The sequence below is a fragment of the Sardina pilchardus genome, chromosome 9 (assembly GCF_963854185.1).
Source record: "Sardina pilchardus chromosome 9, fSarPil1.1, whole genome shotgun sequence".
NCBI lineage: Eukaryota > Metazoa > Chordata > Actinopteri > Clupeiformes > Clupeidae > Sardina > Sardina pilchardus.
The window spans coordinates 17,149,783-17,175,134 of record NC_085002.1 but is presented as its reverse complement, the minus strand read 5'-3'; the positions used below and the strand labels follow the sequence as shown (position 1 = coordinate 17,175,134).

At 39.1% G+C, this 25,352-nt stretch overlaps 4 protein-coding genes and 1 pseudogene across 4 annotated transcripts; all 5 read left to right on the top strand.

Annotated features, from left to right (window-relative positions):
• The first annotated feature begins 298 nt into the window (after positions 1-298).
• On the top strand, positions 299-895 carry LOC134092346 (transcription factor HES-5-like). The gene is made up of 2 exons (XM_062545143.1): positions 299-361; positions 473-895. The coding sequence occupies exons 1-2, from the start codon at positions 299-301 to the stop codon at positions 893-895; spliced, it is 486 nt and encodes a 161-aa protein (XP_062401127.1).
• A 4,823-nt stretch (positions 896-5,718) lies between these two features.
• On the top strand, positions 5,719-6,328 carry LOC134092182 (transcription factor HES-5-like). Its single transcript, XM_062544968.1, has 2 exons — positions 5,719-5,789; positions 5,900-6,328. The coding sequence occupies exons 1-2, from the start codon at positions 5,727-5,729 to the stop codon at positions 6,326-6,328; spliced, it is 492 nt and encodes a 163-aa protein (XP_062400952.1). The 5' UTR covers positions 5,719-5,726.
• Positions 6,329-9,520: 3,192 nt separating this feature from the next.
• LOC134092181 (transcription factor HES-5-like) lies at positions 9,521-10,129 on the top strand. Its single transcript, XM_062544967.1, has 2 exons — positions 9,521-9,583; positions 9,698-10,129. Exons 1-2 carry the CDS (start codon positions 9,521-9,523, stop codon positions 10,127-10,129), a joined length of 495 nt encoding a protein of 164 aa, XP_062400951.1.
• A 3,252-nt stretch (positions 10,130-13,381) lies between these two features.
• On the top strand, positions 13,382-13,989 carry LOC134092180 (transcription factor HES-5-like). Its single transcript, XM_062544966.1, has 2 exons — positions 13,382-13,444; positions 13,558-13,989. The coding sequence occupies exons 1-2, from the start codon at positions 13,382-13,384 to the stop codon at positions 13,987-13,989; spliced, it is 495 nt and encodes a 164-aa protein (XP_062400950.1).
• Positions 13,990-17,277: 3,288 nt separating this feature from the next.
• On the top strand, positions 17,278-21,244 carry LOC134092177 (transcription factor HES-5-like; annotated as a pseudogene).
• Positions 21,245-25,352: the final 4,108 nt, after the last annotated feature.

Genomic DNA, 25,352 nt, shown 5'->3' with positions numbered 1-25,352 from the left:
GGTCAGTCCTTTCCCACATCCACACAGTGGGTCTGTGGGTCTCTCTCCACCACCCCCAACCAGCACCTGTTCCCCGGAGGTTTGACCATTGTGCCCCAGCAATGGGAGAATCCAGCATGTTGCAGCTCCACACTCCTCATTGTCCTCTGCAGCTCAGCCATTGGCTGCTGACTGTGAGAAACTCCAACCAGCCCAAGACCCACACATTCATATGGAGATCTGGGAGTATAAATAGAGGACATGAAGCCAGTGCTGATCAGATTCACTCTACACAGAGAGATCTACTGCAGCTACAACGATGGCTCCTACAATCACTTCTACAGCAGACCATTCAAGGAAGCAGGCAAATCTGCCACATAAGGTAAATTAAAAATTAAAATTAAAATGTCTGTCATCAGTAAATACACATTGTCATGTTGTGCTGATTACATTGCAAGAGCAAAGTATTCATGAGTTGTTATTCTTCTTGCAGATAAGAAAACCAGTTGTTGAGAAGATGCGCAGGGATCGCATCAACAAAAGTATAGAGGAACTCAAAGATCTCCTGGGTCCACAGCTCCTCAACCAGCAACCTGACTCCAAGCTGGAGAAAGCCGACATCCTGGAGATGACCGTTTGCCTCCTGAGACAACAGCTTCAGGTTAAGACTCTGCAGCATGTTGATGCTGTTCACCAGGGCTTCTCCAGGTGTGCTCAAGAGGTTGTTTACTTCCTGTCCAAGAACTCTGGGAAAACACAGTCCTATGGAAGGTTGTTGACCCAGTTCAAGACCCTACGACCATCCAGTGATGACCACCAGAAGGAAAGCGACCAGTGTCAGTTGGACTCTTCTGTCCAGCATGTCCAGGGTAAAGACAAGATTCCAACCAAGAGCTCCCCCTGGAGGCCCTGGTAGAACACTACACAGAAAAGACTTAAAATGATCAACAGAAAATCTCCAATTTTTAAAGCCTGCAAGGCAGTTTGCAGGGAGGTTATCCTCTTTACATCAAATACTGCAAATAAGACTGTAAATGCAAATGTTTTGTAAATCATTTGTCTTCAGTGAAGACATAAGCACAAATTGCATAGGTTTCAAATTGAAACTTTGATAATGGATTTCCATTGTTTTACAACCTTATGAATTAAGTGAAATAATTCTGTGTGAAATGTATCAATTTCATTTTAATTGATTTTGTTAAGAAATCAGACTTTGTCCAAATGTATGCTCTATGTCTTTGAAAAGACAATTGAACATGTATCATGTGGATATTATTTTCATGGCTGAACATCAATTTTCTGATGTTATCGAGATGCTTTGAATTTGTAATGGTGAAAGATGGCTAACTTTAGATCTCTTTTTTGAGACATATTTGCCTTTTTGATCACTAAGGAAACAATGTTTTCCTCCACTGGAAAGACATCCTGATATGATTATTATGCCTTTTTATAAAAACGCATATAAAATCTGTCGTTGTTCCCATGGGGACTGACCTTTTAAGAGCATTGCATTGTTGACAATGATACAATGATGGTTCAAATTGCTTGAACATATTTCTTATGGCCTACTTTTCTCATGCCTTGTTGAGACATAAGAGAACAAATTGTTACCTTTTATTCGAAAAAGTGTAAATCAATATGTTTTCAGACATTCTGATATGATGATGTCTTTTATAAAGACGACTTTTTAAACACCTTTTTGTTCCAATGGAGACAAAGCTGTTAAGAATATTGCATTGTTGACAATAATACTGCTTGCTATTGTTTGAGCATATTTTATATGGCCTAATTTTCTCAGGTCAGGTTGCAATAAAAAAAAATCTAAAAAAAACACATTTACCTTTTTGTCATTTCATTTTGCACCGCCAAACTGACTGTCTTCCCTGGAAAGATAAGAATTCATGTGTTATGTAAAAATGTCATTGAACCATAAAGTGACAGGAAAATGTTTGCAAAAGCCTAAAGATAATTTCTGAAATTATAATGTTTTATGTTGGGAAATGTAAATGAGTAAGCAATTGGTTTGTAATTCAATTGCTAATTTTATATTTGCCTTTAAAAGAACTCCAGATGTTTCGGCTTATATCAAGTCACCTGGGCAGCATAGGGATAAAGCTCTTTCAGGACTGTTATGCAGTAAAACACTCTTCATATTGTTTCACAATTGAAGAGCAGTGAGTGGCAAAAAAAGCATTGCTTATAGAACTTGTAGCAACTTCCAGACTTCTAAAAATAAGGATTTTATTTTGCACTTTAATTACACATCTTTCCCACATGACATCATAAAAAAACATCTCTAAACTTTATGATTCATCATTATGAATATGAAGGCATTCTTGGTTAGTTTACGTTCCTAAATAAACATAAATAAATTGAGTAAAGTTCTTAATTTTGTGTTCATGCCCTAAATGGTGTGCTGTTTCAAATTAACCCATGAAAATGGGCAATGCTTTTTTCCCTCCAAATCTGTTATTTCATCCTTTGTTTATAAAACAAAACCTGAGCTTTCAAGAGCTGCCAACCCAACATCTGTTCAAACATAAATGTATTATGTAGGCATCAAAGTTGTTTTTTAACTGCCAACGCTTGGACTTTACATGACCTGGACTGCATAGTAGTGATCATCAGTATCAAATTATTGATATGACATATAGTTTGTGATACTGAAGACCCCACTACTCTCACCGTCAGCTGGGCAGCAGGGGGATGGAACTCCTTGACTAATGTGGAGGGTAATGAGACACACTTCTATTGTTCCCCATTGAAGAGCAGAGAATGGAGAGAGTGTGGGAAAGCATGGTGGACTCTCTCACAGACCTCCTGAGGGTCGATGGACACGGATTTCAGATATTTGTGTTGGGGACACTGACTGATCAAAAAATTTGTGTTGTATTTTGTTAATCAAAGCAAAATACTGACAACCACCCTTTGAAAAATATTGTGTTGACACCTTTCAGAGATCTCCATAAATTATATTTCTTAACTTTCCAATTACTTTTCTAGAAGATACTGTTTTTAAAGACCCTCTGGCAGTTTTTTTTGGCATCAAAATCTGTTTGGTCAGTATGTCTTGAAACACTGAGTTTAAAGCTTTGAGGTATCTTCAGTCTCTGCAATTCAGTAACCTTCACATGAGAGATAGCCTACAATATATCCACAGTGAGCGTTTTTGCCTCAGGGGTATCATTAGAAATTGTTTGCTTGCAGATGGGATGGAATTAAGAAGGCACACTTCTATTGTTCAGCACCGAGCTGTATGAATGGGCAGAGTGTGGGAAAGCTCTGCAGAGGAGAGTCTCAGTAGCTGGGTCACTTGCACCCACCATCCCACCAGGGAATTCCACAAACGCACACAAGGGAATAGGCACGCGTTGCAGTTTTTCATGTTGTGTATTGAAAGAAGAAATATAACAGCCATATATCAGACATCAATACATATTTGCCTGTGATGTTGCAGTGCAGCAAAGCTGGCTTGTTTGTGGGATCAATAAGGGTTCTCTTTGATTCCTTCATTTCACTGAACCAAAAAAAATGAGAGTGAGTACAGATCATAAACAACTAACTAGACTGATTTTGTAGCATATCATTAGAGAACTCACCCAATGAGGTTCTTTCCCTCCAGATGGTTTGTGATGTCATACTGTATGCTTACAGCAAGCAGCACTAATAGCTGTTAACAGCTCTTTAACATTATAGATGAGGGTAGAAGAAGCTTATAGGGGTTTACAGAGAGACCTTTTGTTGGTGCATAAAGGTCTGTGTGGGGAAACTCTGTGATCTACCAGCACCATGACAGAATGACAAATTCTATCTGAAGAGCCTAAATGTATTCTCAGTTGAGGACATTAGACAATATTCAGTCCCGACACAGCCAGCAATTGAATGGTCTTCAGTATAAGCTATAATTGTCCATCACGTTTAATGTTTATAACCTCCACTATAAAGTCATACTTCATTCATCTACTGACTAACTCACAGACCTGCTTATTTTCAAATGTTTCTTTCTAAACCTCAGCCAATAGGGTACTTTCCCTCCAAAACTCTTTGCAATGTCATTTGTTGTTTTCAACAAAAGCCAGAGCTGATCTGTTATCGCCACTGATTAGAACACTTTGGAGGAGCTTTTGTGATGCATTTGAGTAACTCTGTAAACAAAAAGACAGAGGACACATCTGTTATGTCTATAGGCAGCTATTGACAGGAGGATGTCTGAGGTGGATTTTCCCTCCATTGGCATTTTCTACACTGCAAACCCAAGCAACACATTTGTAGATGGAGATTTATATATATATACATTATATATATATAAAAACTTCACGTCAGTTGTCACTTTCATTTTGCTTTCAAGTTAATCTGAATTCATTTCATACTCAAACCATGTTTGGATAATCAAATGCATGGACAAAACACAAAAAACAAAAGAGAAAAGCACATCAGAAATGTAAAAACAGCAAACTCTCACATTGTATACATTGGTTAATTAGGCTAAGTAATGTCAGCATCAGTCATTCAAAGATCATGAAGTTTTAAAAAAAAGCGTAATCAGGTTGTCTTTCACCAAAATTTGAGGAATTTGAGATGGGAATTTTATGACAACCATTAGGGATGGCTACAGATGGGATGGAATTAACAAGGCACACTTCTATTGTTCAGACGGAGCTGTATGAATGGGCAGAGTGTGGGAAAGCTCTGGAGAGGAGAGTCTCAGTAGCTGGGTCACTTGCACCCACTATCCCACCGGGGAATTCCACGAACACACACAAGGGAATAGGCACGCGTTGTAGTTTTGAAGTATGCTGATATATTTATTGAAAAATAACAGAAGATATCAAGTGTAAATACTTTTCTTCCAAATGTTATTGCATATTTTGACTCCAAAATCTTGATTATCTACATCACCATATCAAAATTAAGGTTGTGATGTTTTCAGAATGGCTAGATTATTTTTTTGATAATTTTCTGTTCATTATATCAAGCACATTTTGAGGAGCTCAACCAATAAAATTGTGTCCCTCCAGATTGTTTGCGATTTTGTTTCTATTACTGTGTAAAAAGTACACCGTACAAAGTGGCTTACTGTAAAATGACTCTTCAAACGTTTCCCAAATGTGGAAACATCATCTGTATGTTTCAACAATTCTGTTGTAAACATTACTTGAAGATCTCAATTCAATTTCAATTCAATTTCACTTATAGAGCACCAAAACATGTCTCATGGCACTTTACAGAGTATTAAACATTCAAAGAGAGCCCATGACTAACAGGGGCAAGGAAAAACTCCCTAGAATTGGAGATACATATAGGAAGAAACCTCGGACAGATCCACGACTCAATATTATCTCAATAGTGCACAATATTTGAACTCTCAAATCTAAAAAGCTGTGACATGCATGAGAACAAACCACACGTGTTTACTGTGGTGGGTAACGTGTGCCCTGTCAGCATCATTGACCCCAACATCAGGCAGCAGATTAACTCTCCTCTCAGGGTCAGTCCTTTCCCACATCCACACAGTGGGTCTGTGGGTCTCTCTCCATCACCCCCAACCAGCACCTGTTCCCCTGAGGTTTGACCCTAAAAACCCCTCATTGTCCTCTGCAGCTCAGCCATTGGCTACGGACTGTGAGAAATTCCAACCAGCCCAAGACCCACACATTCATATGGAGATCTGGGAGTATAAATAGAGGACATCAAGCCAGTGCTGATCAGATTCACTCTACGCAGAGAGATCTACTGCAGCTACAGCAATGGCGCCTACAATCACTTCAACAGCAGAACACCCAAAGGAACATTTGAACCTGACTCACAAGGTAGATATTGTAACTTTCCTCTTTCAACTTTGACACTTGTTTTCTTTGTTGGTTCATCTTTGAAATACATACCGGACATATGTATTAATGACATCTTTTTTCTTTTTTAGCTGAGAAAACCTATTGTGGAGAAGCAGCGCAGAGATCGCATCAACAAAAGTATTGAGGACCTCAAGGATCTCCTGGGTCCAAAACTACTCAACCAGCAGCCTGACTCCAAGCTGGAGAAAGCCGACATCCTGGAGATGACTGTCTGCCTCCTCAGACGGCATCTTCTTCAGCCAATGAAAACCTCATCCTCCTCCGGTGTTGCCGGTCATGGTTTCTCCATGTGTGCTCAAGACGTTGTTTACATCCTGTCCAAGGATTCTGGGAGAACACAGTCCAATGGGAAGTTGCTGACCCAGTTCAAGACCCTACAAGCACCCAGTGATGACCACCGGAGAGAGAGTGACCAGTGCCTGTTGGGTTCTCCTGTCAGGCATGTCCAGGGCAAAGACAAGAGTCCAGCCAAGAGCGCCCCCTGGAGGCCCTGGTAACGAAACACAGAAGAGACTTCTCAATTACATGATCAAATTGATCAGAGATTGATTAATAAGGACATTTTATTTTGTTCAACTCTGCAAATGCAGGGAAATTATCTTCTTTATTCCAAAGAATACATTCTGTCCCATTGCAAGAAAATTAATTTGGCAATTGTTTGCAATGGGTTTGTCTTCTGTGAAGACACATAACATTTTGTTTTAAAAATATTATCAGCTTCAATTTGAAGTCTTTGTTATTGTAATGGATCTCCATTATTAGATCTGGATGAGATTCATGTTTCAATTGAAAATGTGTTGACTTCATGTCATGATTTTTTCATATAGAAAAGAGAAGCCTGCATATTATGACAGCATAAAATGTCTTTTGAGAGGATGGTTAAAAGTGTTATGTCAGCAATGCTGATATTATTTTCACATTTGTACATGATTAATATGGCTTAACTTAAGTCAATTAATAATATTTCTATGAAATATTGCAATGTATTACTTTCGCCGCTTGTATCCTATAATGCCCTTTTTTTGAGGGATTGGATTATATGAAGATCTCATAAAAATGAGATATACCTGACTTTCTTAATATTTAAGAAAACATAATGTAACCTTCCATTTGAAGGAGTGTGCTTTTACAAGATGCCTGTTTGGTGTTTTTGATTTGATGTTACCAATGTCTTTTACAAAGACTGATTTGTATTTCACCTCTTCATCCCAATGGAGACAAAACAGTGGAATTGATTGCTTTGTTGACAAAGATCTATGTTCATATTCTACGTTTGAATGAAATATTTCCTTATGGCATAATTTTTACATGCCAGAAAATTGCAATAAAATATGCAACTCAACTCAAGTGACTTTGTGGGTGTCATTCCATTCAACATTCTCTAACAGGTCATTCCATTGTTAACGAAAAGGACTGAGGATCCTGAAACGGATGTGACATAGGACTTGATATTCATATTTTTGCAACAGTTGCTTTTTATGTCGTTACAATAATTTATTAACAAATTAGTTAAAATGTCAACATCATTCTCCCCAACATCAGGCAACAGATTAATTCTCCTCATTTGGGGTCAGTCCTTTCCAACATCCAGACACTGGGTCTGTGGGTCTTTCTCCATCACCCCAACCCAACAAAACAAGGCAACTTAAAACAGACATTTTATTTGACGGATACATTACTGTAGTAAATGAATGGAACAGCAGCTTGCTGGCTGAGCATCCTATTGAGTAATGACATGCACACAGCTATGTTTCTTCTATTGACCAACTAATTAGACTGATTTTGTGGCATATATCATTAGAGAACTCACCCAATGAGGTTCTTTCCCTCCAGATGGTTTGTGATGTCATATGTTTACAGCAAGCAGCACTAATAGATGTCAATAGCTCTTTAACATTATAGATGAGGATAGAAGAAGGGGTTTACAGAGAGACCTTTTGTTGGTGCATAAAGGTTTGTGTGGGAAACTACTGAGTGATCGACCAGCACCATGACAGAATGACAGATGTTATATCTGGAGAGCCTAAATGCATTCTCAATCGAGGACATTAGATCATGTTCAGTTCCCCAGATACAGCCAGCAATTGAATTGTCTCCAATATCACCTACAATGGTCTATCATGTTTAATCTTTAGAACCTCCACTATAAAGTCATACTGCATTTATCTACTGACTAACTCACAGACCTGTTTATTTTCAAATGCCTCCTTCTAAACTTCAGCCAATAGGGTACTTTCCCTCCAAAACTCTTTGCAATGTCATTTGTTGTTTTCAACAAAATCCAGAGCTGATCTGTTACCACTGATTAGAGAACTTTGGAGGAGCTTTTGTGATGCATTTGGGTAACTCTGCAAACAAAAGACAGAGGACACATCTGTTATGTCTATAGACAGCTATTGACAGGAGGATGTCTGAGGTGGATTTTCCCTCCATTGGCATTTTCTACACTGCAAACCCAAGCAACACATTTGTAGATAGAGATTTTTTTTTTTTAAATGGAAATCACTGCAATTCCTAACAAAAAGCCATAAGAGTTGTCACTCCCATTTTGTTGTTGTTTAGCATGAACAAAACTGCACAAAAAAGAAAAAGAGAAAAAAACATCAGAAATGTAACAACAGCAGACTCTCATATTGTATACATTGGTGAACTGTATGTGTCATGTCAGCATCACTCACTCCAACATCATAACGTTTAAAACAAATCATCTTCGAAAATAATTTGAGGAATTTGAGATGGGAATTTCATCCTGAGACAACCACTAAGCATGGCTACAGATGGGATGGAATTAAGTAGGCACACTTCTATTGTTCAGACGGAGCTGTATGAATGGGCAGAGTGTGGGAAAGCTCTGCAGAGGAGAGTCTCAGTAGCTGGGTCACTTGCACCCACCATCCCACCAGGGAATTCCATGAACGCACACAAGGGGATAGGCACGCGTTGCACTTTTAAAATATACTGATACATTTTGTGAAAAATAACAGAAGATATCAGTGTAAGTACATTTTTCCAAATGTTATTGCATATTTTGACTCCGAGATCTTGAGTAACTACAATACCATATCAAAATTAAGGTTGGGATGTTTAGAAAAGCTGAAAGAAGCTCCTATCAAAATTCGATTCAGTTTGGTAATCAAAATCATTCTGTGATCATTTTCAGTTCATCATATGAAGCACATTTTTGTTGCTTTTGCTTTTTTTTTATATGTGTGTATATATATATATACAGTATATACATATATATATATATGTTCTACAGCCTTGAACCATTTGCTCAAAATGACTCTACACACTTCAGACGTTTCCCAAGTGTGTGTACAGTGGTGGGTAACGTGTGCCCAGTCAGCGTCATTGTCCCCAACATCAGGCAGAAGATTAACTCTCCTCACAGGGTCAGTCCTTTCCCACATCCACACAGTGGGTCTGTGGGTCTCTCTCCATCACCCCCAACCAGCACCTGTTCCCCTGAGGTTTGACCATTGTGCCCCAGCAATGGGAGAATCCAGCATGTGGCAGCTCCACACTCCTCATTGTCCTCTGCAGCTCACCCATTGGCTGCTGACTGTGAGAAACTCCAACCAGCCCAAGACCCACACATTCATATGGAGATCTGGGAGTATAAATAGAGGACATGAAGCCAGTTCTGATCAGATTCACTCTACACAGAGAGATCTACTGCAGCTACAGCAATGGCTCCTACAATCACTTCCACAGCAGACTACCCAAAGGAACACTTGAACCTAACCCACAAGGTAGTTATTGCAACTTTACCGCTTTCAACTTTGACATTTGCTTCCTTTATTGGGTTGTCTTTGAAATAAATAATGAATATATGTATTAACAATTTTTTTTTTTCTTCTTTTTAGCTGAGAAAACCTATTGTGGAGAAGCTGCGCAGAGATCGCATCAACAAAAGTATCGAGCAGCTCAAGGATCTCCTGGGTCCAAAGCTCCTCAACCAACAGTCCGATTCCGAATCCAGGCTGGAGAAGGCCGACATCCTGGAGATGACAGTATTCCTCTTGAAACGGCATCTTCAGCCAATGAAATCCTCATCCTCCTCCGATGTTGCCGGTCATGGTTTCTCAATGTGTGCTCAAGACGTTTTTCACATCCTGTCCAAGGATTCTGGGAGCCCACAGTCCCATGGGAAGTTGCTAACCCAGTTCCAGACCCTACAAACACCCAGTGATGACCACCAGAGGGAGAGTGACCAGTGCCTGTTGGGTTCTCCTGTCAGGCATGTCCAGGGCAAAGACAAGAGTCAAGCCAAGAGCGCCCCCTGGAGGCCCTGGTAACGAAACACAGAAGAGACTTCTCAATTACATGATCAAATTGATCAGAGATTAAGGACATTTTATTTTGTTCAACTCTGCAAATGCAGGGAAATTATCTTCTTTATTCCAAAGAATATATTCTGTCCTATTGCAAGAAAATTGATTTTGCAATTGTTTGCATTGGATTTGTCTTCTGTGAAGACATATAACATTTTGTTTTAAAAATACAATGTTATCGGCTTCAATTCGAAGTCATTATTATTGTATGGATCTCCATTATTAGATCTTGATGAGATTCATGTTTCAATTGAAAATGTGAGGACTTCATGTCATATGATTTTTCATATAGAAAAGAGAAGCCTGCATATCATGACAGTATAAATGTCTTTTGAGAGGATGGTTAAAAGTGTTATGTCAGCAATGCTGATATTATGTTCATGTTTGTACATGATTAATATGGCTTACCTTAAGTCAATTAACAATATTTCTGTGAAATATTACAATTTATTACTTTCACCGCATGTATCCTATAATGCCCTTTATTGAGGGATTTGATTGTATGAAGATCTCATAAAAATGAGATATACTTGACTTTCTTAATATTTAAGAAAACATAACGTAACCTTCCATTTGAAGGAGTGTGCTTTTACCAGATGCCTGTTTGGTGTTTGATATGATGTTACCAATGTCTTTTACAAAGACTGATTTGTATTTCACCTCTTCATCCCAATGGAGACAAAACAGTGGAACTGATTGCTTTGTTGACAAAGATCTATGTTCATATTCTATGTTTGAATGAAATATTTCCTTATGGCATAACTTTTACATGCCAGAACATTGCAATAAAATATGCAACTCAACTCAAGTGACTTTGTGGGTGTCATTCCATTCAACGTTCCCTAACAGGTCGTTCCATTGTTAACAAAAAGGACTGAGGATTCTGAAACGGATGTGACATATGACTTGAGATTCATATTCTTGCAACAGTTGCTTCTTTATATTGTTACATTATTAACAAATCAGTTAAAAGTTATACTCTGATGATATCACCTTCTCATTTACATGTGACATGAAACTTAGCGCTAGTAATTCACATTTCACAAACTTCGAACGCTCAAGAACACAATCTGATAGTGTGTTCAGTGTGGACCCGTTTGCCCTGTCAACATCATTCTCCCCAACATCAGGTAACAAATTAATTCTCCTCATATGGGGTCAGTCCTTTCCAACATCCAGACACTGGGTCTGTGGGTCTTTCTCCATCACCCCCAACCCAACAAAACAAGGCCATTTAAAACACTCAAGACATCTTAGCTAGTTGACGAATACATTACTGTAGTAAGCAAATGGAACAGCAGCTGGCTGGCTGAGCATCCTATTGGGTAATGACCTTCTTCTATTGACCAGCTAAGACTGATTTTGTGGCATATCATTAGAGAACTCACCCAATGAGGGTTCTTTCCCTCCAGATGGTTTGTGATGTCATATGCTTACAGCAAGCAACACTAATAGCTGTTAATAGCTCTTTAACATTATAGATGAGGGTAGAACAAGCTTAGGGGTTTACAGAAAGACCTTTTGTTGGTGCATAAAGGTCTGTGTGGGAAACTACTGAATGATCGACCAGCACCATGACAGAATGACAGATGTTATATTTGGAGAGCCTAAATGCATTCTCAAACGAGGACATTAGATCATGTTCAGTTCCCCAGACACAGCCAGCAATTGAATGGTCTTCAGTATAACCTCCAAATGTCTATCACGTTAAATGTATATAACCTCCAATATAGTCATACTGCATTCATCTGACTAACTCACAGACCTGTTTATTTTCAAATGTTTCTTTCTAAACCTCAGCCAATAGGGTACTTTCCCTCCAAAACTCTTTGCAATGTCATTTGTTGTTTTCAACAAAAGCAAGAGCTGATCTGTTAGCGCCACTGATGAGAAAACTTTGGAGGAGCTTTTGTGATGCATTTGGGTAACTTCAAACAAAAAGACAGAGGACACATCTGTTATGTCTATAGACAGCTATTGACAGGAGGATGTCTGAGGTGGATTTCCCCTCCATTGGCATTTTCTACACTGCAAACCCAAGCAACACATTTGTAGATAGAGACTTTTTTTTTTTTTTTTTAATGGAAATCACTTCAATTCCTAACAAAAAGCCATAAGAGTTGTCACTCCCATTTTGTTGTTGTTTAGCATGAACAAAACTGCACAAAAAAGAAAGGAGAAAAAACATCAGAAACAGCAGACTCTCACATTGTATACATTGGTGAATTGTATGTGTCATGTCAGCATCACTCACTCCAACATCATAACGTTTAAAACAAATCGTCTTCGAAAATGCTTTGAGGAATTTGAGATGGGAATTTCATCCCGAGACAACCACTAAGCATGGCTACAGATGGGATGGAATTAAGAAGGCACACTTCTATTGTTCAGACGGAGCTGAATGGGCAGAGTGTGGGAAAGCTCTGCAGAGGAGAGTCTCAGTAGCTGGGTCACTTGCACCCACCATCCCACCAGGGAATTCCATGAACGTACACAAGGGGATAGGCACGCGTTGCACTTTTAAAATGTACTGATACATTTTGTGAAAAATAACGGAAGATATCAGTGTAAATACATTTTTCCAAATGTTATTGCATTATTTTGACTCCGAGATCTTGAGTAACTACATTACCATATCAAAATTAAGGTTGGGGTGTTTTTAGAATAGCTGAAAGAAGCTCCTATCAAAATTCAATTCAGTTTGGTAATTAAAATCATTCTGTGATCATTTTCAGTTCATCATATGAAGCACATTTTTGTTGCTTTTGCTTTTTTATGTTCTACAGCCTTGAACCATTTGCTCAAAATGACTCTACACACTTCAGACGTTTCCCAAGTGTGTGTACTGTGGTGGGTAACGTGTGCCCTGTCAGCGTCATTGTCCCCAACATCAGGCAGCAGATTAACTCTCCTCACAGGGTCAGTCCTTTCCCACATCCACACAGTGGGTCTGTGGGTCTCTCTCCATCACCCCCAACCAGCACCTGTTCCCCTGAGATTTGACCATTGAGCCCCAGCAATGGGAGAATCCAGCATGTGGCAGCTCCACACTCCTCATTGTCCTCTGCAGCTCAGCCATTGGCTACTGACTGTGAGAAACTACAACCAGCCCAAGACCCACACATTCATATGGAGATCTGGGAGTATAAATAGAGGACATCAAGCCAGTGCTGATCAGATTCACTCTACACAGAGAGATCTACTGCAGCTACAGCAATGGCGCCTACAATCACTTCCACAGCAGACTACCCAAAGGAACACTTGAACCTAACCCACAAGGTAGTTATTGCAACTTACCGCTTTCAACTTTGACATTTGCTTTCTTTATTGGGTTGTCTTTGAAATAAATAAGGAATATATGTATTAACAAATATTTTTTTTCTTCTTTTTAGCTGAGAAAACCTATTGTGGAGAAGCTGCGCAGAGATCGCATCAACAAAAGTATCGAGCAGCTCAAGGATCTCCTGGGTCCAAAGCTCCTCAATCAACAGTCCGATTCCGAATCCAGGCTGGAGAAAGCCGACATCCTGGAGATGACTGTATTCCTCTTGAAACGGCATCTTCAGCCAATGAAAACGTCATCCTCCTCCGATGTTGCCGGTCATGGTTTCTCCATGTGTGCTCAAGACGTTGTTTACATCCTGTCCAAGGATTCTGGGAGCCCACAGTCCCATGGGAAGTTGCTAACCCAGTTCAAGACCCTACAAACACCCAGTGATGACCACCGGAGGGAGAGTGACCAGTGCCTGTTGGGGTCTCCTGTCAGGCATGTCCAGGGCAAAGACAAGAGTCCAGCCAAGAGCGCCCCCTGGAGGCCCTGGTAACGAAACACAGAAGAGACTTTTCCATTACATGATCAAATTGATCAGAGATTGATTAATAAGGACATTTCATTTTCTTCAACTCCGCAAATGCAGGGATATTATCTTCTTTATTCCAAATAAAGAATTTGCAAATAATTGTTTGCAATGGGTTTGTCTTCTGTGAAGACACATAACATTTTGTTTTAAAAATATCTATGTTATCAGCTTCAATTCGAAGTCTTTATTATTGTAATGGATCTCCATTATTAGATCTTGATGAGATTCATGTTTCAATTGAAAATGTGTTGACTTCATGTCATATGATTTTTTCATATAGAAAAGAGAAGCCTGCATATTATGACAGCATAAATGTCTTTTGAGAGGATGGTTAAAAGTGTTATGTCAGCAATGCTGATATTATTTTCATGTTTGTAATACGGCTTAACTTAAGTCAATTAATAATATTTCTGTGAAATATTGCAATTTATTACTTTTGCCGCTTGTAACCTATATGCCCTTTATTGAGGGATTGGATTATATGAAGATCTCATAAAAATGAGATATACCTGACTTTCTTAATATTTAAGAAAACATAATGTAACCTTCCATTTGAAGGAGTGTGATTTTACCAGATGCCTGTTTGGTGTTTGATATAATGTTACCAATGTCTTTTACAAAGACTGATTTGTATTTCACCTCTTCATCCCAATGGAGACAAAACAGTGGAATTGATTGCTTTGTTGACAAAGATCTCTGTTCATATTCTATGTTTGAATGAAATATTTCCTTATGGCATAACTTTTACATGCCAGAACATTGCAATAAAATATGCAACTCAACTCAAGTGACTTTGTGGGTGTCATTCCATTCAACATTCCCTAACAGGTCATTCCATTGTTAACAAAAAGGACTGAGGATTCTGAAACCGATGTGACGGACTTGAGATTCGTATTTTTGCAACAATTGACTTTTTATATCATTAACAGATAAGTTAAGAGTGCTACTCTGATGACATCACCTTCTCATTTACACGTGACATGAAACTTAGCGCTAGTCATTCACATTTCATAAAGATCGAACACTCAACAACACAATCTGATATGTGCAGTGGGGCCCCCGTGTGCCCTGTCAACATCATTCTCCGCAACATCAGGCAGCAGATCAATTCTCCTCACATAGGGTCAGTCCAACATCCAGACACTGGGTCTGTGGGTCTTTCTCCATCATCCCCAACCCAACAAAACAAGGCAACTTAAAACACTCAAAAGACATCTTAGTTGACCAATACATTACTGTAGTAAATTAATGGAACAGCAGCTGGCTGGCTAAGCATCCTATTGAGTAATGACATATGCACACAGCTATGTTTCTTCTATTGACCAACTAATTAGACTGATTTTGTGGCATATCATTAGAGAACTCACCCAATGAGGTTCTTTCCCTCCAGTTGGTTTGTGATGTCATATGTTTACAGCAAGCAGCACTAATAGCTGTTAATAGCTCTTTAACATTATGAGGGTAGAAGAAGCTTAGGGGTTTACAAAGACCTTTTGTTGATGCATAAAGGTCTGTGTTGGAATCTCTACCAAGTGATCTACCAGTGCCATGACAGAATGACAGATGACATATCTGGAGAGCCTAAATGCATTCTCAATCGAGGACATTTGATGATGTTCAGTCCCCCAGACACAGCCAGCAATCGTCTCCAATATCACCTACAATGGTCTATCATGTTTACTGTAATGTTTCTAACCTCCACTATAAAGTCATACTTCATTCATCTACTGACTAACTCACAGACCTGCTTATTTTCAAATGTTTCTTTCTAAACCTCAGCCAATAGGGTACTTTCCCTCCAAAACTCTTTGCAATGTCATTTGTTGTTTTCAACAAAAGCAAGAGCTGATCTGTTACCGCCACTGATGAGAAAACTTTGGAGGAGCTTTTGTGATGCATTTGGGTAACTTCAAACAAAAAGACAGAGGACACACATCTGTTATGTCTATAGACAGCTACTGGCAGGAGGATGTCTGAGGAGGATTTTCCTTCCACTGGAACTTTACACTGCAAACCCAAGCAACACATTTGTGCATGGAGATTTGTAAAACAAATCACTTCAGTAGTCACTCTCATTTTGTTTTCGACAAGTTAATCTGAATTCGTTACACTACTCAAAACATGTTTGGATGATATTTCAAAGGCATGAACAAAACTACACAAAAAACAAAAGAGAAAAAAACGTCAGAAATGTAACAACAGCAAACTCTCACATTGTATACATTGGCTAATTAGGCTATGTGTGTCATGTCAGCCTCACTCATTCGAACGTCATAAATTAAAAAACAAAACTTAATCAGAGGTCGTCTTTGACCATAATTTGAGGAATTTGAAACGGGAATTTTATCCTGAGGCAACCATTAGGGATGGCTACAGATGGGATGGAATTAAGTAGGCACACTTCTATTGTTCAGACGGAGCTGTATGAATGGGCAGAGTGTGGGAAAGCTCTGCCTAGGAGAGTCTCAGTAGCTGGGTCACTTGCACCCACCATCCCACCGGGGAATTCCACGAACACACACAAGGGAATAGGCACGCGTTGCAGTTTTGAAGTATACTGACATATTTACTGAAAAATAACAGAAGATATCAAGTTAAAATACATTTTTCCAAATGTTATTGCATATTTTGACTCCAAGATCTTGAGTAACTACATTACCATATCAAAAATAAGGTTGGGATGTTTAGAATAGCTGAAAGAAGCTCCTTCCGAAATTCGATTCAGTTTGGTAATCAAAATCATTCTGTGATCATTTTCAGTCAATCATATGAAGCACATTTTTGTTGCTTTTTTTTTTGTTTTTTTTTGTTATATATTCTACAGCCTTGAACCATTTGCTCAAAATGACTACACACTTCGGACGTTTCCCAAGTGTGTGTACTGTGGTGGGTAACGTGTGCCCTGTCAGCATCATTGACCCCAACATCAGGCAGCAGATTAACTCTCCTCACAGGGTCAGTCCTTTCCCACATCCACACAGTGGGTCTGTGGGTCTCTCTCCATCACCCCCAACCAGCACCTGTTCCCCTGAGGTTTGACCATTGTGCCCCAGCAATGGGAGAATCCAGCATGTGGCAGCTCCACACTCCTCATTGTCCTCTGCAGCTCAGCCATTGGCTGCTGACTGTGAGAAACTCCAACCAGCCCAAGACCCACACATTCATATGGAGATCTGGGAGTATAAATAGAGGACAAGAAGCCAGTGCTGATCAGATTCACTCTACACAGAGAGATCTACTGCAGCTACAGCAATGGCGCCTACAATCACTTCAACAGCAGATTACCCAAAGGAACACTTGAACCTAACTCACAAGGTAGATATTGCAACTTGCCTCTTTCAACTTTGACATTTGTTTTCTTTTTTGGTTTGCCTTAGAAGTACTAAATGGACATATGTATTAATGACATATTTTTTCTTCTTTTTAGCTAAGAAAACCAATTGTGGAGAAGCTGCGCAGAGATCGCATCAACAAAAGTATCGAGCAACTAGAGGATCTTCTGGGTCCACAGCTCAGCAGCCTGACTCCAAGCTGGAGAAAGCCGACATCCTGGAGATGACTGTCTGCCTCCTGAGACGGCATCTTCAGCCAATGAAAACGTCACCCTCCTCCAATGCTGCCAGTCAGGGCTTCTCCAGGTGTGCTCAAGAGGTTGCTTACTTCCTGTCCATTCAGTCTGGGAGACCACAGTCCTGTGGAAAATTGCTGACCAAGTTCCAGACCTTACAACCATCCATCAAACACTACAGGAGGGAGAGTGGCCAGTGTCAGTTGGGTTCTCCTGCGAAGCATGTCCAGGGCAAAGACAAGAGTCCAGCCAAGAGCTCCCCCTGGTAGAATATTACACAGAAAGACTTAAGCTACTGTACATGACCAAATTGGTCAGAGATGGAAACACAATGACATTTAATGACTGCAAATGTCGAGGATTAATCTATTTTGAATCAAAGAATATATTATATTCTGTTACAAGAAAAGAAATATTGCAATTGTTAGCAAGAGATTTGTCTTCTGTGAAGACATGAACACATTTTTATAAAATGCTTGATATTGGCTTCTTCTTGAAGCTTTTCTAATGTATCTCCTTGATCGGTTCTTATTTCGATTGAAATAATTTCACTGAAATGAATCATAATGCCATGTGTTATGATTATTATTTTTAAAGAAAAAAATGTATGGCTACATAAATGTCTTTTGAGAGGACGGTTTCAAATGCTCTGTCAGCAATGCTGACATTATTTTCATGTTTTTACATGATTGATATATCTTAAAGTCAGATAATAATATTTCTATGAAATATTGCAATTCTTTTCATCTTGACTTTCAAAGCCTGTTTTAAAGCTTATATATTTTATTGTCCTTTATTGAGGAATTTGATATTATGAAGATCTCACAGAAGTGAGATATACCTGACTTTCTTAATATTTTAAGAATATTGTTACCTTCTGTTTGAAGGAGTGTGCTTTGATGCCTGTTTAGTGTTTTTGATATGTTACCAATGTCTTTTACAAAGACTGATTTGTATTTCACCTCTTCATCCCAAAAGGGACAAAACGGTGGAATTGATTGCTTTCTTGAAAAATGTCTATGTTCAGATTTGTTTGAACATGTTTCCCTATGGCATACATTTTGCTTGCCAGAAAATTGCAATAAAATATGCAGTTCAACTGAAGTCATTTTGTCGGTGTCATTCCATTCAACATTCCTAAATAAACCATTCTACTTAGGTCCTTAAAACATTCCTCAGGATTTCGGGGGAAAGAGTGCTATAATAAGGACGTTAAAGCCGTATTTCTGAAATAGCTGTCTATGCTTGGTCACAGCACTTGGACAAGCTATGATTACTGTTCCATTGAAATTGGCATTTAATTTTCAAGAGGCATGGAATGTAGTAGGCCTAGTCATAAGATGAAGCTACTAAACATGAACGATTGTTAAGAAATGGTTGTTTGACACTTCAAAGAGATTTAAATCTCAGGAAAAGACTCTCAAAGCATGTGTACATTAACCACAGTGTGCCCTGACTTCAACAATGACATCAAAATGAGACGGCGGATCAACTCTCCTCTCAGGGTCAGTCCTTTCCCACATCCACACAGTGGGTCTGTGGGTCTCTCTCCATCACCCCCAACCAGCACCTGTTCCCCTGAGGTTTGACCATTGTGCCCCAGTAATGGGAGAATCCAGCATGTGGCAGCTCCACACTCCTCACTGTGAGGAAATGTAACAGTCCAAGACTCACATAAAGATGATACAGACACCTACCTCATAGGACCTCAGCCCTACACACGTTATAGAAAGAACCGAGACTAGCTTCAGGCAAGATCTGGACATGAAATAATGTTCCTCACACATAGGCTTTGAAGCATAAGAATGAGAGTCTATGCTTCTCCCCTTCCCACTAACACAAGTGTGTTCTTAGATCCGTGAGAGTTCTTTCCATATTTATCTTCAAATGGGAAAGACGTCTTGTCGTCTGGTGTTTTTATTATGTATAGGGCCAGTTGCTTTAGGTGTTCCCTAAAAAAGTCACTGTATGCTGAAATTGTTTCAGCATCTTAACTGCCGCTGAATGAAACAGTTTTTGAATGTAACAGCAGCTGGCTGAACTTGGGCAATGACGCACACTTCTGTTGTTCCTCTATTGAGGAGCGATCAATGGAGAAAGTGTGGGAACCCGGGAAGGACTCTCTCACAGAGAATAGAGAGAAATGACTGACCAGAGACCGATAGACCTCACTGGTCTGGTGTGGCAGATGGGCAGGATGAATACAGAGTTTTACTTTACAAGATGTATTCATTTAAACACCCTCTGACAAACAGTGGATTCATTAAAGATCACAAAACATTGTTCAAGATATTATGTCTTTTTATCTGTTTTTATTGCTTTGATATTCTCGTTGCATCATATTTAATGTTTACAATTCCAACTCAGTTGTGATGTATTGGAGGACTCAAACAAATCCAAAATGTCTATTTCAGTCAGTTTAATTCTCTAACCATCATTTAAGAAATACTGTATGTCAGCCTATCAGCCTGGGGGCATCATTAGACACAGATCCCCTACAGATGGGCTGCAATTAACAAGGCACACTTCATGGGCAGAGTGTGGGAAAGCTCTGCAGAGGAGAGTCTCAGTAGCTGGGTCACTTGCACCCACCATCCCACCGGGGAATTCCACAAACGCACACAAGGGGATAGGCACGCGTTGTAGCTTTTCCTGTTGTATATTGACAAACTAGAAATATAACAGCCAATATAATACTATTTGGTGAAGATGTTGTAGCCTAATGAGCATGGCTGGCTTGTGGGATCAACACAGGTATTTGAGTCCTTCATATAACTAAGTCAAATATTGAGAAGATGGTTTATAAAATATCTAAAATAAAAGTGTATTTTATTGTAAAGTATGAACAATATATTTCGCTTTACAGTGACGAGCATCCTGTGCTCGTTTCTGACAATTAACTAGGCCTCCATGAGAGAGCTCACCCAATGAGGTTCTTTCCCTCCAGATGGTTTGTGATGTCATACTGTATGCTTACAGCAAGCAGCACTAATAGATGTCAACAGCTCTTTAACATTATAGATGAGGGTAGAAGAAGCTTAGGGGTTTACAGAGAGACCTTTTGTTGGTGCATAAAGGTCTGTGTGGGAAACTGAGTGATCTACCAGTACCTTGACAGATGCTAGGCCTATATCTGGAGAGAACAAGTTCATTCTTAAGGGGGTTCCTTCCTTTTTCTAGGTTGAAATAAAGTTATTTTGATTTTGATTTAAAAAGGTATGATGGTGAGAGAAAAGTCTGAAGTCATTGTTAAGAGTTTCAAATTGAAAAGTTTTACATAATATTTGAATTAACCATAAAAACTCATAGGGGGATTATAACTTTGATGAGTAACTTTGATGAGTAACTCAACAGTGTCGGATCTTTTGGCTCAAACAGGATATACACACTTGAAATGTTTCACACGTGTGGGTACAGCAACGTGTGCCCTGTCAGCATCATTGACCGCAACATCAGGCAGCAGATTGACTCTCCTCTCAGGGTCAGTCCTTTCCCACATCCACACAGTGGGTCTGTGGGTCTCTCTCCATCACCCCCAACCAGCACCTGTTCCCCTGAGGTTTGACCATTGTGCCCCAGCAATGGGAGAATCCAGCATGTGGCAGCTCCACACTCCTCATTGTCCTCTGCAGCTCAGCCATGGGCTACTGACTGTGAGAAACTCCAAACAGCCCAAGACCCACACATTCATATGGAGATCTGAGAGTATAAATAGAGGACATGAAGCCAGTGCTGATCAGATTCACTCTACACAGAGAGATCTACTGCAGCTACAGCAATGGCTCCTACAATCACTTCCTCAGCAGACTACCAAAGGAACAGCTAGCCACATAAGGTACATTTTGCAATGACTTTGTATAATGTTTTTGTATCATCTTTTTTTTTGCATCTTCAAGTTGTTTGAATCAAAAGAGCGAATGTATTAATGAGATGTTTCTCTTCTTTCAGTTAAGAAACCCCATTTTGGAGAAGACGCACATTGCATCAACAACAGCATTGAGCAGCTCAAGGATCTCCTCAACCAGCAGCCTGATTCCAAGCTGTTGAAGGCCGACATCCTGGAGATGACCATTTGCCTCCAGAAGCGGCATCTTAAGCCAGTGAAAATGTCATCCTCCTCTGATGCAGTCAGTCAGGGTGTGTTCAAGAGGTTGTTAACTTCCTGTTAAAAGGACTCTCGGAAAACACAGTCCTATGGAAAGTTGCTGATCCAGTTCCAGAATCTACAACCACCGAGTGATGACTGCAGAAGGGGAGAATGGCCAGTATCAGTTGGGGTCTCCTGTCCAGCATGTCCAGGGCAAAGACAAGAGCACACCCAAGAGTGCCCCCTGGAGGCCCTGGTGGAACATTACATATATTTTATAATTTGATGTGTCAAATTCATCAGAGATGATGAAGCCAATGACATTTAATCAAGTTTAAGTCTGCAAATGCAGGGGATTATTATTCTTTATGTCAAAGAATATATTTAATTTTGTTGCAGAAATACTTTTGCAATTGTTTGCAAAGTACTTGTCTTCTGTGAAGACATATACTTTCTAAGTTCTTAACTTGGTTTCAGATTGAAACCTCTTTAATAGATTTCTATACCATGCATTTATTCAAATTGAAACATTTCCATTGAAATGCCTGCTTCAGATCTTATTATTCATTTTAAAGGAATGAAGAGGCTGCAAGTTATGAAAGCATAAATATCTTTCAATAAGACATTTTAAATTGTGTAAACAATGTTGACCTCTTATTGTCATGTTTGTATGTTAGATTGTTCTTCAGTTAGCCTTACCTCAGGTCAAATGTTTCTGTGAAATATTACAATTTCTAAATGTTTACTTCCAAAGCTTGTTTCAAAGCTTATGTATATAGATGCCCTTTGTCGAGGGATTGGATTATATGAAGATCTCATACAATTGAGACATACTTGATTTTCTTAATATTTAAGAAAATGTAATGTTACCTTCTATTTGAAGGAATGTGCTTTTATAAGATGCCTATTTTGGCTTTTTAAATATGATGTTACCAACGTCTTTTACAAAGACTGATTTGTATTTCACTTCTTCATCCCAATTGAGAGAGAACAGTGGAAATGATTGCTTTGGGCTTATGTTCAGATTCGAATGCATTATTTTCTTGTGGCATATATTTACATGCCAGCAAATTGCAATAAAGTATGCAATTGAAGTCACTTTGTTTGTTTCATTCAATTCAACATTCCCAGTTGACCATCCCATTGTTGGTATGAAAGGACAGAGAACACAACATTGACATATCAGCTATTGGCAATGTTAACACCGATTTATTCATATAGCGCTAACCCAACAACCTTCCAACAAAATAATAACAAAATAATAAAATATCAATTTAAATATTTATTCATTCATTTTTTTACAAAAAGGCCCACAATTTTTCCAAAGCAAAGAGAGTCACCATCCCATTGACCCAACTGCCCCACTTGGGTCAGAGCCAGACTTCTGTGAGCACATTAAAATTAAACATGTGGAAGTGCATGTGGAACTTAGGTGAAGGCAGCTGTTGCCAGTTGTGCAAAATACTGTAAGACAAATGTAGTTCAAAAGCAACCTACCCAATATTGCATGTAGTCTATATTAGCAACAGGCTGAACTTGAGGATTCTGCAACTGATTGTTCAGTTTTTTCCACCTCAGCATTATGCTGTGGGCTCCTTCAAATGCATAGTCTGAGCATTAGGGTTTTCAAAACGTAAAAGAACAGAAAAAATATACACAGTATGACAATATTAACAAATTACAGTGAAAGAGAATTAAGTAGGCATGACATTTTAAATTCAGTGAAAAAAGTTGAATGAAAGGTTTTCCAAGCATTTTGTTATTCTGCATACATAGTGTCGTTATTCGTCCTAAATTTCCAATTTTGGTGACTCAATTATTTCAGAAAGTGGTGTACTGTTGAATCTGAAACACAACAAAAACATTGTATTTATATTGCATTGTGTGTATATATAATGCAATGAGATTACTGTGCCATAGCACTAGCCTATACTGTATTTTTCATCATGTTTTTAACATGTTTTAGCAAAACCATACATTGTATTTTTATTTAAAAAATCACCTATCGTGCAAGATGACCATTTGCCTCCTGTGATAACAGCTCCAGCATAATTCACCTGGGATTTACCATGCGATCCCCCATGATGATGTGATGAAGACACAGTCTCAATCCAGCACGAATGCCCCCTGGTGGTCACACATATAGCAAGATTGCCCAAATTGACTAGCCTGACTCTCGCCAGACCTTTGCAGTTCCGCCATGCTCCACCAGAGGCGTTTCGCTGAGCTCCTTGTGTGAAGCAGACAGCGAACTACAGGATCTGGCGAAAGTCAGGTTACAAATTGACTACATTGACCAGAAAATAAAGCCTAAAGGATTTATTTATTACTTAGAAAAAGCCAGCCAGTGTCCGAGCCTGCAAATGCAGGTGGTACCTTTACATCAATAAACTCATTTCCTTTTAAGAAAGAACAGGAGTGTAGGTGTGCATCTTTTACCATAACTTATACATATGCATCTGATCAAATGTTCAAAACAATGAACATAATATGTTTAGATTAATATTTGCATTAATGGAATTGATTCATCAAGACGATGGACTGGACGGCCCAGTATTTAACAAACATAACGTTCTTTGCAAATGACAGTTGGATGTGGCTGCCCACTGATCAATTTGCATTAGGGAAGCACACTTGTATTGTCTACAGAGGGGTGTGGAGAATGGTTAAAGTGTGGGAAAGCTCTGGAGAGGAGAGTCTCAGTTCCTGGTCATTAGCATCCACAGTCCCACTGAAGGTTCCACACACCCACAAGGGAATAGACACGTGCTGCCCCTTTTATTTACCATAAAACAAGGCAATAACATTAAGTGCATGAGAAATGTCAACAGTATAAGTCTCCATAAAGCCAGCCCTGCTCTAGTTGTATTATACTGCATGTTTTTACACAACAGGATATGCCTATGAGATACGATTAAGTTCATCACATCAAGGGTTTAATTAATGTGCATTTTAGTTGAGTCAGTTTGAAATGTTCTGTTTCAAAGCCAAAAGCATGAATGAACAAGGCAAAATGAAAAGATGAAATGTGTTTATTTCTCTAACTTTATTCCTAAAACAATTCAACAGCCAAAAAGCTATATCAACTATGTGTTTCATGTTCTTTCCCTCCAGATGGTTTGTCATTCTCTGAGCTGATAGTCGTCATTCCTCAACATGGGTGATTAGAGAAGCCTTTGTGATGAATAGAGGGCTGAGTGTGGGAAACGCAACAGAGCAGAGGAGGACATCTGGTGCATCTGGAGACTCAAAGTCTAAAGGGGAGTTTCCCTCCATCTCAGAAAATGATGTTGACGAATGTAACAGGTATGCTTTTATGAGGGTCCTGACTGTAGAGGATAGACCTCATGTAAGAACTCATTTAATGTCTTACCTTGTCTGGTTACCTATCACTTGAGTTAGGATAATAGTTATTTATTATTAATAATTATCAATATTATTATATATAATAATAACAATATTTGCTATTATATTATTAATAATATAATATATACTTAAAATTGCATACATTACATCATATAATCATTCCAATTCCAATTCCAAAAATGCACCAATAAACAAATATAATTGTCAAAATCAATTCATAGTTCACACACATCCACATGCATCGTCAGTGTTATTGATGGTAGCATCAGGCAGCGGATTAACTCTCCTCACAGGGTCAGTCCTTTC